General features: G+C 36.5%; 1 protein-coding gene across 1 annotated transcript in view; it reads left to right on the plus strand.

Annotated features, from left to right (window-relative positions):
* Positions 1 to 14,588, plus strand: part of ADCY1 (adenylate cyclase 1) — a 720,437-nt gene that overhangs the window by 416,520 nt on the left and 289,329 nt on the right. Inside the window, exon 5 of the mRNA XM_053715756.1 lies at positions 3,996 to 4,123. Coding sequence (XP_053571731.1) covers positions 3,996 to 4,123 — 128 coding nt within the window. The remainder of the gene's footprint in view (positions 1 to 3,995; positions 4,124 to 14,588) is intronic.

The following is a 14,588-nucleotide window of genomic DNA, read 5'->3' on the forward strand; positions in this document are numbered from 1 at the left end:
GTTTTGTGCTGTCCTAGGCACTCAAAATTCTGCTGCCCCCCCACCCCCTCACCCCACCCCAGGTTTAAGGCCTTTTTTTAGACATAATATTTTTGGGGCAGGGTGTAAAAATTTTAAAAAATAATGTCTTTTTAAGTAGATGTTCACCAGGGCTTGCATTCACTCTGGTCACACACACTCACACACACATATATATTAAGACATTATTTTGCAAGTCAGATGATTAAAGTGTTTATATCAGAAAAAAAAACCTTCACTGTATGATAGTTTGTCAATAGGTAGTTGTTTTACCTTAAACATCTTCTTTGGTGATTGACAGTTATTTAAGCAAAATATCTGCTTGGATAAATATGTAATGAATATACAAACTGGCCTTTAAAGGTACTCTAAAAAATACAACAGTAGTTATGATAGGTATAGGAATTGTATCCTAGGGGATAAAGTCACATGATACAATCATAATAAAGTATATACTTGTATTGTTCTGATTGTATTAAATGCATACAACATATTTTTAGTTGTGTTTTAAGTCACATGGTTGTATAGATTCAGCAATAAAAAACTTATTCTTGGCATGTATGACAGATAGACAAACAGTAAATGTACAAGTATTTAGTGACTAATCCGTTTAAGTATTTTAATGCCTAATGAAGATGCATTGAAGGGAGAAAGGCATATGTTGTTTCACAGTGGTCACGGTGTAGTAGACACTGCACTGTGTAGGTTTGTGTGAGTCTCAATCACGCGGTTGAGCCAGGAAGAATACTGCATTCCCTCTCAGCCAGGCCAGGCTGCGCAAGTGAGCTCCGCCTCCACTGTCAACACATCATGCGCACCCCACATACAATCCCATAGGATAGCAATAGCCGGGCCCCTGGTTGATATAGCCACCCGGCCCTGAGTTCAGTAGAGTGGCCCTAGGGATCTCAAAATTCTGCTGCACCCTTAAAAATCTGCTGACCTAGGCACCGGCCTCGTTGGCCTATGCCTTAATCGCCCCTGGCACAATGGATTTCACACACATTTCAACAAAGTTTTCTCGATCGGTAGATCTAAATAGCTCTCGACTTGTATTCTAGCCCAAAGAGGGCAGTGTCCAAGATATAGCTAGTCACTTACTGAATTTATTTTAATAACTAAGAAATTGTAACAGCTTGCTATAATTGTGTTTGTGCAGATGGAACTTGACTTTTTAGCAACATGGTATAGTTTACGTATATAAATTATAAAGTGAAAAACACATGTATTAGAGCAGTTCTGAACCTATTTCTTTAAAAACTCTAAAACTTCAGGATATATCACTGACCTATACTAATGACCAAGAGTTATCACTTGTTGCTTAAACAAAATTATATACAGGCGTGCCTCGGAGATATTCCGGGTTTTGTTCCAGTCCATCACAATAAAGTGATTATGGCAATAAAGTGAGTTACACTCATTTTGTTGTTCCCCAGTGCATATACAAGTTATATTTACACTATACTATAGTATGTTAAATGTGCAATTAATTGCATTTTGTCTAAAAAAAAACCATGTACATTCCTTAATTATTAAAAATATTTTATTGCTGAAAAATGCTAACCATCATCTGTGCTTTCAGTGAGCCTTTTTTGCTGGTGGCATGTACTGTGTATATATATATATATATATATATTATATAATTTATATATATATATACATACATACAGTATATATAAATTTATATATATATATATATATATATATATATATATATATATATATATATATATATATATATATATATATATATGGAAAAAGATTGTGTTGTCAGCACTAACCAGTATTTCCCAACAATGGATGTGTTTAAATTATGTACAGGCAATCGGTGCAAGGGAAATAGTTAAAATAGTAATAATTAAATGAGGAAAAATTCGTCATTTAATTTTATATATATATATATATATATATATATATATATTATATATCCATGAGTATGTATGCGTTTATATGTATTTATATGTTGGAAAATAGCGCCGATAGACTTGCTTGACACAGGGTTCCCACAAACCTTTAAGTTGTAAAAAGAGCAATATTTGCAATGTGCAATAAAGCGAAGCGCAATAAAATGAGGTATGCCTGTATATTATTATGTAAATATTTAGGGCCGATTACGAGTGGAGTGGAGTGTAAAGGGGTTATCGCTGTGTTTACTTGCGTCAGTCAGGTGTTACTCTCTTTTTACAGGTTGAAAGTAATGCAATCACTTGAGCGCAGTTGAAATAACCGTATGTGGGAACCATGTCCTCAGAGCTCTCGTGAAACAAAAAAAGTATCACAAAACACCCTAAAAAAATAATTTCAAGTACAAAAGTACAATAACACTATCTGTTAAAAGTTATATTAAAAAAATTCACAAAAAAGTTATAAAGGTTCAAAGATATGAGGTCCCAGGTGTTAGAAAAAAGGCGACAAAGGACTTTAACATAGAGATACTTAAATATACTGTACATGTCTATCACCAAATCAGTAACTAATGAATTCACTTGCCTAATAGTTGCCTTCATCTAACTCCACACTAAATCATTCCCACCTTTTTTCCAGCCCACCTCCTGTTTCTCACCCTCCTACCCATTTAGATTGTAAGTTCCCCCAGTTCCCAATTCCCCCTTTTATCTTTGTTACCCATGGACAGCGCTGCAGAATCTGTTGGCGCTTTATAAATAAAGAATAATATTAAAAATAATAATGTGTATATATAGATATAGATATATACTGTATATATATATATATATGTATATATGCATAAGTGCATTGGAGCACACTGTAAATATTTCACAATACAATATTCTTCACATAGGGAATAAGTATTTTTAAATATCTATTGCTCTATATATCTTTATATAATCTATACCTATATATAATTATATATAAAGGTATAGATATACAGTATATATTTGTGCAAAATTGCAATCAGATATATTTAGAAATATGTATTTGTGAATAAATATACATTTTTCTGCTATGTGAAATATTCATATTTTCATGTCGGGTTAGTGCACTTTAGAATATGCGATTGAGTTTCCATACGAGTAGGGTTTTTTCCACTTTTGTTGCTCCATTAACTTCTAGGGGGATATTTTAACGTGTGTGTGATATCCTAAGTTCGTCTTTTTGCCTGCATCGGGTTAGAGCTTGTGCAAAAAAACAGTTTGATTTCAACTTGTAATATGAGCGCTACACGATGCGCACAAAAAGCTGACTTCTAGAGGAGTCAGTGTTATAGCAGGAGCGTTAAATACTGCTCCACTTCTGGCCCATAGTGTGCCTTTATGTTTTAAAGTGATGGTAAATTTCAGACTATAAGAGGGCTGTAATGAAAAATACAATAGTTAGCAAGTAAAATCACGTATATATTTTTTTTAATCCTAATTGGTATTGTCTGTTCCTCCGCCTCCCTTCATTTCCTCTTTTGGCTGGGCTGTGATGTATAGAGCAGTCGCATGTATGCATTCTCTACATAGGCTTTCTAAGGGATTTAAAGCCGTTTTTTTCTAGCACCCCACATACCCTAACTATAATCGCCTTATAACTTCTTTGTGCATTTTTTTTAATTAAAAAAAAAAATAGTTTTTTTATTAAAAGGAATTGTATATTTTATTTGGGGGGCAATTGGTGTAACTTTTTTTAATGACCAGAGATCTGACCTCTGGTTAATTTGCGCTTAACGCAAAGTGCTCTTGCGAGCTCATGGGAGCATTAACCAGCCACTTGTAATGGCTGGTTATTAACGTGCACCCTGTAAAGGGGGCGCACATAAAATAGCGCTCCATTTGTAATCTAGCCTTAGTTTGATGTTCTCTCCTAGGTGTGGAAGAAACAATTTTTGTTAAGAGATTTTTTTCACATATCAGAGGATGGAAATTGTCAACATGCAATTTTTATATCATGTAGTATTTGTGTGCATTTCATATACACATTTCACGGGTACAAATATTCATATAATTAAATATGGTTTTTTTTTCCTCTTGTTTAAGGAAAACCATTGCAGGAGAATAAAGATCCTTGGAGACTGTTATTATTGTGTGTCAGGATTAACTCAGCCAAAAACTGATCATGCTCATTGCTGTGTTGAAATGGGGCTCGATATGATTGACACCATTACGTAAGTAATCTCTAAAATAAATATTATTAATTAGTTAATTATTTTTCTGATCTATGAACCTTATGTCTTCATATTCTATTTTCTTGATCTTCAGTTATCTTAAAATTCCAGTCTCTATGAAAAAACTAATAAGTCAAATTTTCAGAATATCTATATTAAAGTACGCAGGGTTTACACATTGACCAGTTCATCATTATTTCAATTGTGCTGTATAATGATATAATAAAAACCTGGCTTCTGCGTTCTGATGACTTTGCTTTAAGCTCACTGACTTCATTTAAAATGTTATGGGTCTGTTGAGTACATATCTGTGTGTATTTAGTAAATAAGGGTGGGTATAATTGTTAACTGTTATTTTTAAAAGATCACTAGAAAATTCTGATGTAAAAATGTATAGTGCATTGCTTGTGATGCACCAGTTACTACCTATATATACATAGAACATTTTCTCATCCCAGTGTATTTTTCTTTATACCTAAATTACCCTCTAATGATCAGCGACATATGGGGATTTAATTTGTGGGTGCCCACGCTATTCCCAGTGAGCCAGCAAGATGGAGGAAGGGGAAAATAGTGCAGAACCCGCTCTATTATAACAAAAAAAAAACCTTAACAAACTATCGATGTACAGGGTATGTCATGGTCCTTAAGGGGTTAAGTAAGAGTTTAAACAGACAGGCATATTAATATAAACTTGTTGCTATGCCCCCCCCCCAGAACTTGGTCCCTGGTGCCACTGCACCTGCTGCACTAATGGCAGTTCCACCCCTTAGTGATGTGTTCAGTTTAAGCATGTGAGATGGGTTTAAATAAGTATACAGTACATACATTTCCAATTTTGTTTATACATATATATATACTGTATATATATATATAGAATATATATATATATATATATATATATATATATATATAATTGTATTATTATCACCACCAAAACAGTGATAGTGTTTTTGGATAACGGTAATACCTCTTGAAATTTATAAGGACACTGGATAGAAGATAGAATATCATAGGATATCATGTGGCAGCAGATTTCTTAAAATGAGAGTGCATGATACTTGGGATCATTTTTAGCTTATGTATATAATTTGTTTGCCAGTTTTCTAGTTATTTTGTTTTTTCACTGGTGTTCTTAGATTAATATTTTTTTCATATAAAGTAATAGTTAATATAATTTAGGCTTTATTGAAGCTTATAGAACAATTCAAGGGTAAAAGAAGAACATTGAAAAAAACATAGAATTTATATTAAATATAAAATTCTGATATGGGCTAGATGCTTTAAAGTTTACCTTCTATGCTTCTGCCTCAAGGTCAGTCAGGTCTGCAAAGACCTTTGTAGAATAAACTAAATTCAAAATTCTTTACTGACCTCTGCATAGCTGGCTTAGAACAATTCTTTAAATTGGGTGTAAAGCTTAATGTACACTCCATATAGAGCTTGGAGTTGTCAATAGAATCTTATATTAACTGTAAACAAAGTTAAAGAGAGAAAAAGGGAAAAGTAAAAACATGTAATTATAACATAATTTAGTTCACAACAACCATTTGTCCCTCTTATATTCTAGAGTGTAAATCATGGTTCTAATAATTTCAATAGAAGTTAAGATGTGAGTTAGCAAAGATGTGATACTACCATACAGAATTGCATACCCATTACCAAAGTATTTATTGATCAGATTTTCCAAAGTACCTGAGACGTCTCATATTTCAAAAGGTCTGTTAAATAATCACATTTTCATCTCATAATAAATGTTAGCTAATATCAGCGGATTGAAAAGAATAAACACCCGCAAAGGGTTAATCCATAATTACAGGCTGTCTAAATGATTCCCAGTTAAATTTAATGTTGTGAAACATGTCCATACATCCTGAAATAAAATTATGGTATATTTCCAAAGAAAGTATGTCATCAATCTTTTTGATACTAATCTAATTTTGATGGAATTAATCAAATTAATCATCAGTTTGCATATGACATTACATAGTATGCATGTAAGGTCAGGGGGATATTAACTATGAAAATCAAAGGCAATGAAATATGTTATTGATGTCTTCCCAGATTTCTGACCTAAAAACATAAGTATTAGGACATCCCGATCATATGTGATAGAGTGATCCTTTGTCTGTGCAACTTAGCCAGCATTTGTCTGTAGCCCCTGGAAAAATATATTTTAAAAGATACGACTTTTTGCCAATTCTTGACATATGACAATAAAATGGTTGATCAGCATGAAGTAGATAAGCATAAGATTGAGACAACACTCTCTTTAATAGCAGGGCGGAGGTACAAAATCAGTAAGTTGTCTAATTATGGTATTTCTTCTGTTTATGTGAATTTAGGAAGTGGTTTAATTGATGGAAGCGTAACCATGGCAAAAAAAAACTTTTCCCAGGGAATCGAGGTTGTGTTTTGATTTTAGCTTAACTGATTCTGCCACCAATACCAGTGAAATCAGTTTATGAATATCTAGACGGGATGAAGGAATGACATACTTATGGGAAACGTTTGTAAGGATAGGGTAGTGAGGAAGGGATGAGATGAAATGAATGGTAATTTTTCCAGTACTTTTATCCACTTGTGAAAGTTTCTACAATTATGGGATAATTTATGTTGTTGAGTGCATGAAAACACCATTCTAGTATGCAATGAAGGAACATGCCATATCTGTACAGTCGAAAGTTAGGTACACCTAATCTCATTGCTCGAATAGGTAAATATAATGTCTGCTGTAATACTCTATGGGGTATGCGTTGCCATATATAAACTTTTAATTAAGACATGTAATTTACACATTACGGCATCCTGTAGAGGAATTAGTAAAGTCTTAAGGATGGGAAGTACTTTTAAGAGGATGGTCATTTTGACAGCATGAATTCTGCCCAGCCATGGAAGACTCTTTGCAAAATAATAAGAAGCAAGACTTTTTTAAGTCTGGGAAAGTTCATGGTAGTTAGAGTTGAAAAGCTTATTGGAGTCAGGGAATAGATAGACTCCTAAATATTTTAAATGAGTCTTTTAAATTGTACAAGGAATCTGTGATTCAAAACTTCTAAGTTCTTCAGGGTAGAGAATAATCAGTAATCCTGATTTAGATAGATTAACTAGGAAGTTAAACACTTCAAATTGTTGAAGCCAAGGTAAGAGACAAAGTGATTTTAGTAAGGTAAGAAGGATGTCATCAGCCAAAAGTGGTGCCCTCTACCACTTACCATTGAATATCCAAATTATTCCTAATTCTTGTGTCCATAATGTGTCCATAATAATAAGATAATTAACAAGGGGGTAAGAAGCATGAGTACTGTTATTAATTTGGGAGGGGCTGAAGAGAACTCTGTTAACCTTAACTTTCCCTTTTGGAAAAGTGTTATGGGCAAATATTCTTTGAATAAAGGCCTCCGATATACCTGTATGTGTGAGTGATGGGTTTAAAAATGTCCAATCTAGGCAATCAAATGCCTTTTCCACATCTGTGGAGAGTATGATAGGTCAGTTACAGTATGTAGTTTAATTTACTGTATGACTTTCACAGTGTTATCATTTGCCTCCCCAGCACAAATTCCAGCTGATTGTGGTCGATAAGCTCTGGCAATAGACAGCTCAGTCTATTAGCGGTACATTAGCAAACATTTTTATCAATATTTATCAGGGATATGGGTCTAAAAATGGAGTCCGTCCTGGCTTAGACAGAACCATTAAGGTGCGCTTCTAGCATATTACACAGGAATGGGATAGCTTGGTCAATTTATCATTTTAATATTATGATACAAAGCTTACAATACTAAGGGCTAACTTATGAGTGGAGCACTATTTTGCTCTTTCGCTAGGTCACTAATTGTGACATAAGTAAACTTTTTGCGCGTCTCAGGTTGCGCTGATATTACGAGTTGAAAAGTTATGTCTCTCGCAATAACCCAATGTCTGCAAAACTTACAATATTGCAATTGCGATAACTTATTCCCCCATAGAATTCAATGGAGCAAAAAAAGTGTGTGTGTGCGGGGGGGGGGGGGGGGGGTAGGGGGGTTGGAACTTGCACGAAAACCTGATAGCATGTTCTCATGTGCGCTAAACTGACATAAAAATATGAATATTTCACATTCCAATGTTCTGCACATAGAAATATGTGTTCTATTTATTCATTAATAAATGCGCCTTGAGACCCTCACGGGTGATTAGTTTGCGCTCTATAAGTACCCAATAGATAGATAGATAGATAGATAATTATATATATATATATATATATATATATATATATATATATGATTATATATATGTATAGATAAATACACACACACATATATATATATATATATATATGAATTTTCTCTATGACTTTCTATTTATAAATACTTAGAACATATTCTGCTATGTGCAGAACATTGGAATATTAAATATTTACAGTAAATACACAGTACAATACTTTATTAAATATGATTTTTTTTGTCTGACATGTTGGTATCTTTCTTTCGGATGTTATAAGTTGCACTGAGTAATTACAAATGGATAAACAAAAACTGTCTGTCTTTATTTCAGGCTGCAAAGCAACAAAATCTGATTATTTTCATGGAGGGTGATTCTTTTCAATACCCACTTATCTTTAGACATGTATATGTTTGTATCTCTATGTTAAAGCCCTTTGCCTACCTTTTTTGTTTTTTCTAACACCGGAGACCACATATCCTCTAGCCCTTGGGGCATAGTTATCATGCTCTGTATACAGCTTGATGCCCGTGTTTCTAAAGACCGCTGCTCCATAACCTGTCCACCTGCTCTGAGACGGCGGACAGACAACGCCGGAAATCAACCCGATCGAATACGATTGGGTTGACTGACACCCCCTGCAGGCCGTAATTTGCAGGGGCGGCATTGCACCAGCAGTTCACCAGAACTGCTGGTGCAATGATAATTGCCAACAGCATATGCTGGGGTTCAGCCTCTAATGTGCCCCTTTTCAGTGGTGCCAGACATCTTGAGAATGCAATGTCACTTCATGGTATTAGCTGACTTGGGAAGGTAATCAACATGTTTGTGGCAAGCAAAGGTTTAAGTAGCTGGTACATGAAGGATGGCAGAAACCGGTAAGTACTACTTACAGAAAAAATAGATAATGGCACTTTTTTGTATGTTACCAGCAGTAAGTAGTAGGGATGGGCGAATGTGTTTATATCCGAATTCGAATGTTAGAACGAATGTTATTGTAGAAATTCGATTTACATAATAGAATGTTGATAAGAACGAATATTCTTAAAAATTGGATTTTCGAATGTTATTTACAGTTTTCGAATGTCACATTCGAATTCGAATGTCACATTCGAATTCGAATGTTACATTTGAATATCACATTCAAATTCGAATATTACATTTATAAAACACAATTGTAGACTAGAAACACTATTTTGAATGTCATTCAAATCGAATATCACATTCGAATCGAATGTCAAATTCGAATTAGAATATTACATTTATAAAACACAGTATTAGACTAGAAATACTATTTCAAATTTGAATGTCACATTCTAATCGAATATCACATTTGAATCAAATATCACATTCGAATCGAATATCACATTTAAAACACAGTATTAGACTAGAAATACTATTTCAAATTCGAATGTGACATTCGAATTCGAATATTACATTTATTAAACACAGTTGTAGATTAGAAATACTATTTCAAATTTGAATGTCACATTCAATTCGAATGTTACATTCAAATTCGAATATTACATTTTGAAATTGAATGAATACATAGCTAAACATTCTATTATTCGAACAAATATTTTCAAATTTTATTGAAAAATTTGAAAACGAAAATTCAAAAATAGAATGTTAGAATGTTATATAAACATTCGAAATTCGATTTGAGCGAACGAATGTATCAAAATTCATTTTAAATAAGTAGTCAAACCACTCAAATGTGTGTTACTGGCACAAAGAGGGTTAACATACAGGACACGCTTTGAAACCCTTTATGCTAATGACACAGAAAGGAGTTAAACTGTGACAGAGCCCCATCCTCAGACGCGACCTCAGGGCGCAAAATGTGATTGGCCAACCAAGATGTCTGTGATGAAAGGCATTGACTTTGGCAGGAGCATGGACATTATTGGCCAGCTCCCAGGATCGCTCCTCAGGACCATACCCCTTCCAGTGGATAAGGTATTCCAGGTATCCCCTACAACGCCTGTAGTCAAGAATCTCTTGGACTTTAAACTCTTCTGAACCATCAAGCATCACTGGAATAGGTGGAAAAGCAACACGTGATGGGAAACGGTTGGGTCTCCAAGGTTTCAGCAGAGATACATGAAATACCGGATGTAACCGGTAGGAGGCAGGGAGATCTAAGCGAACAGCCACTAGGGATATGACTTTGGTCACCGAAAAAGGCCCTATGTAGCGTGGTCCTAATTTCTGTGAAGGACAGGACATATGTGAATTCTGTTTGGATAGCCAGACCTTATCCCCTAGCACATAGGTAGGTGTTGGAGACCTATTTTTGTCGGCATATCCTTTATAACATTGTTGTGCCATCTTTAAAGTATTGATTAGTTTCTGCCTTTGTTGTTTAAGTTTATTTAAAAGCAAGGCCGCATCAGGTACCGTGTGGGCAAGGCAACTCAGGGAAGGCACATGGATGGAAACCATAGTTGGCATAAAAATGCGTGACCTTAATAGAATTATGCATGTGATTGTTATAATAGGATTCTGCTGTAGGAAGTAAAGACAGCCGGTCATCTTGTAGGTATGTGGTGAAGCAACAGAGGTATTGTTCCAAAGTCTGGTTGGTATGTTCAGTTTGCCCGTTGGCCTGGGGGTGATAAGCTGATGATAAGCAACGTTGGATTTTGAGATGACTGCAAAAGTGGGATCAGAAACACCTCGGTCAGTGATGATTGACTGAGGCAATCCATGCAGGCAGTAGATATTTTGCAGAAACAAGGAGGCGGTCTTAGCAGCAGAAGGGAGTCCTATGGAGGGAATGAAATGTGCCATATTTGTGAACCTATCAACTAACACCAGGATGGTATTGTGTTTGTGTGACAGAGGTAGATCCACAATAAAGTCCAAGGCTATGTCTGTCCGTGGCCCTTGAGGAACTGTAGGAGCAGTAGAAGGCCTACTGGTTTCGTTTTTGGTGTCTTTGAATGGGCACATATGTCACAGGTTAGGACGTATTCCATGGTATCAGTGTTGATCGATGACCACCAATAGTAACGGCTAATACTTTCTAATGTTTGCATAATTCTGCCATGGCCTGCGGAAAGAGTGGCATGGAATTGGCTGAGAGCTTCAGATCGAAACGAGATTGAGATTTTGAGATGCGATAAGTTATCTAACAGGGCTGAGTGGCATAATAGATAGTCAATCCGGGAGTAGGATTGATGAGGTTTTGAGAAAAAGGGGAAGTCCTTCTCAGTAGGAGAAAGACATCTCCATGAGTCATATAGGTTATATTGATACATGAGAGATCGAAAAGTGTGAGCTTGGGTAAATTATCCTCTGGGGGTTAATGGGAGGGGTACCTTTCATCTAGGTTTGGACCCCAGGTGAGATTAAAGTCACTGCCAATTAGTAGAGTATCTCTGCAGACTTGGTCAATTCATGCGAGGAGTTTTCTCATAAATGTTATTTGTTTAGAATTAGGGGCATACAAGGATACTAGGGTGTATTGGATATTGTCTAATTGACAAACCATGACTAAGAATCTTCCCTCTGCAGGAATTAGATATCACAGGAGATAGATTTGTGGACCAGAACTGTGACTCCTCTCTTTTTAGCTTGGGAGGATGCCAATTTGGAATTTTGGAGAAAGGTGGCGTCCTGAGGCCAGTGAGTTTCTTGAATGAAGGCTAGCTTTATGTTATTTCTTAACAGGTATCTAAGTAGTAGGCTCCATTTAGTGAGGGAATTCAGTCCTTGGGAGTTAAGGGTGGCAATTTTGAGTGGCGGCATGTTTAATTTGTATGCTATAAAAAAATAAAAACATTTTTTTAAAGAAAAGCACAAAAGAAAGGGGTTATTTACAGGAAGGGTACGAGTGGGGGAGAGGGGTTGGGGGAGTTTGTCCTTCTGGCCAGTGTTTAGGGAGATATAGGAGGCATTAAGTCCTATGCGCTTAGTAGGCCCAGGAGAGGTCTGTGATAATGAAATACAGAGCCAATAAGTGCTCTAGTCTTTACAAAAGAGTAAAGCAGGTAAGTATTTTGCTGGGGGGAGTATACCAGAATGAGGTGAAGGAGGCCTTGCCCCTTCAAGTCAGATCCTGAGCAATGAAAACAAGCAATTAAATAACATTTCAAGAGTGAGTATTAATTAAATACAATACACAACATTGGTACATAAATAAGTAACAATTTTATCTACAGATGGTCTTACATTTTCCTCGTGTTCAAAGGGAGACATTTACCTGACGTGGATTGGGGGGGGAGTAACAGGGGAAGATTAGTAGGGGTGGTGGGAGAGTGAGGAAGATCGAGGGTGTTATGAGGTGGGTGGGAAGAGAAGTGGGTATGGAGGGTGTCAACGGTGGTCAGCCATGCCTGCGATTAAGTCATATTCTAAACTGGTGTTGTAGCATATAATCAAAAATAATAATAATAAAAAATACTTAAGTGTTCAGGAGAGGTACATAGATTGCAGATCAGAGCAAAAGACTGGAGTAATGGTTGTAAAAGAGTATCAGTCCATCAAACTGTTGCGTAGCAGGAGTGGCTACCAAAAGGTGGATCATTCTACTTCTTGTGCTGAAGATAAGGATGAGTTATGTTTTGATAGATGTGATCTTGGTTGTTTCGCCCTTGGGGTGAGTTGTTGCCACAAGGAGGCTTCAGCTTGAAGTGAAGTAGACATTTTTTTGCTGGAAGGAGTGATGGTTGCTTGTGTAGATAAGAGGTCCGATTTGAGGAGGAGATCTCTAGCTTGGTCAGGAGTGGAGGAGATGAATTGGAGGTCATCTTTTGAAATGAACAGTCTAACAGGAAAGCCCCAGCAGTATTTAATCTCGTGTTCCTTAGGATTCTGCTGTAGTCTTGATAGGCTTTCCTGAGTTGAAGGGTGTGTGGAGATAGATCAGGGAAGACTTGAACAGAGTCAAACTTGCTGGAGCGTAGTGCCCCTGAGTTGATAGCCCTCAGAAGTCTTTCTCTGAATGTGAAAAAATGTAGTCTGGCCACCACATCTCTTGGTTTATCATCTGCAAGGGATCTCAGCCTGTTTGTGCGGTGCACTCTGTCTATGAGAGACTGGTTCTTTCAGAGGGCCCAATGCTGATGTGAAGAGGTCTTGTAGATAAGAATGCAGGTCCTTCTGTAGGACTGACTCTGGAATGCCTCTTAGCCTTATGTTGTTACGCCTGGTGCGATCCTCCAGGTCTGCAAATTTTGTTTAAAAACTATGAGATCTGCTCAGAGAGGGATTGTGAGTAGGAGACCAGGTTGGAGTGATCTACTGTAAGATCCTCTTGCTTGCATTCCATAATGTCCGTGCTCTCTCCTATGGGGGAAATATCTCTTTTTAGATCAGAGCAGGATTTGTCGAAGTGCTTGCAGAGGGAGTCATGGTGGGTAGCTAAGACTGCTTTAATAGTGTCTACAAGATTGTTGTTTGCACCTGTCATTTCTGTTATGTTCAGAGGAATACCAGAGGTCAGTTGCAGGTGTTCAGAGTCCATCTCTGGGGAGCAATCTGAAAGCTCATTCTCTGTTCTACCACCTATGGAAGCTTGAGAGTGTTAGAAATTATCTCTCACGGTTCTTTTAGGAGTTGGACAACTGCTCAATTTTTTCTTCAGAGCTTGCACCATGGTGTTGACATGTCAGTCACTTAAATGAACTGGGATATAACTCTATAGTTAAAAGGATTTGTTATGCTTATGTTGTAATAAACGAGTGTCCTTTGTCTATTTATGTGATACTCAGTATATTACTCAGACGTGAACTGTGGCGATTAGCCCATTATTTTATGTAGTGAGCATATTATGGCTTTATGTGGTTCCTGAGGGCAGCTGATCTCAGTATTAGAGTTGTGTAAATGGGGTGTCAGATTGGCACTTGAATCTAAAATGCCGGCTTGAATAAATTCTCAGTGGGGAGTAGGTTTTATTGTTAAATGGTGCTACTTGAGTAGAGTTACTTTCTGTAACTGTTGTAATTTCTCTATTCAGTTATTTTTATAGCAGTAGTGCTTGCGAAGGTAGTGTGTGAGCAAGCTTGCTGTGTATTCAGCGTGAGGCCTAGGTGTTTTCCTTCTATAATAACCCCACGTGGACTGGGTGTTTTATTATTTTTCTTGGGGGCCTCTTTTACTGCAGGGTCAAGGTTAGCCACTACTCCTTAGTATGAATTTTGCTGGTATTAGAGGCGGGGGACTTCTGTAACTTGCCTCTGTATAATATAGCTAGGGTCTGCCACGTGTAGCGGCCTATGGCCTAGGGGATCGGCTGTGATTGATGCTGGGTTCA

Source organism: Bombina bombina, chromosome 5, assembly GCF_027579735.1.
Source record: "Bombina bombina isolate aBomBom1 chromosome 5, aBomBom1.pri, whole genome shotgun sequence".
Taxonomy (NCBI): Eukaryota; Metazoa; Chordata; class Amphibia; order Anura; family Bombinatoridae; genus Bombina; species Bombina bombina.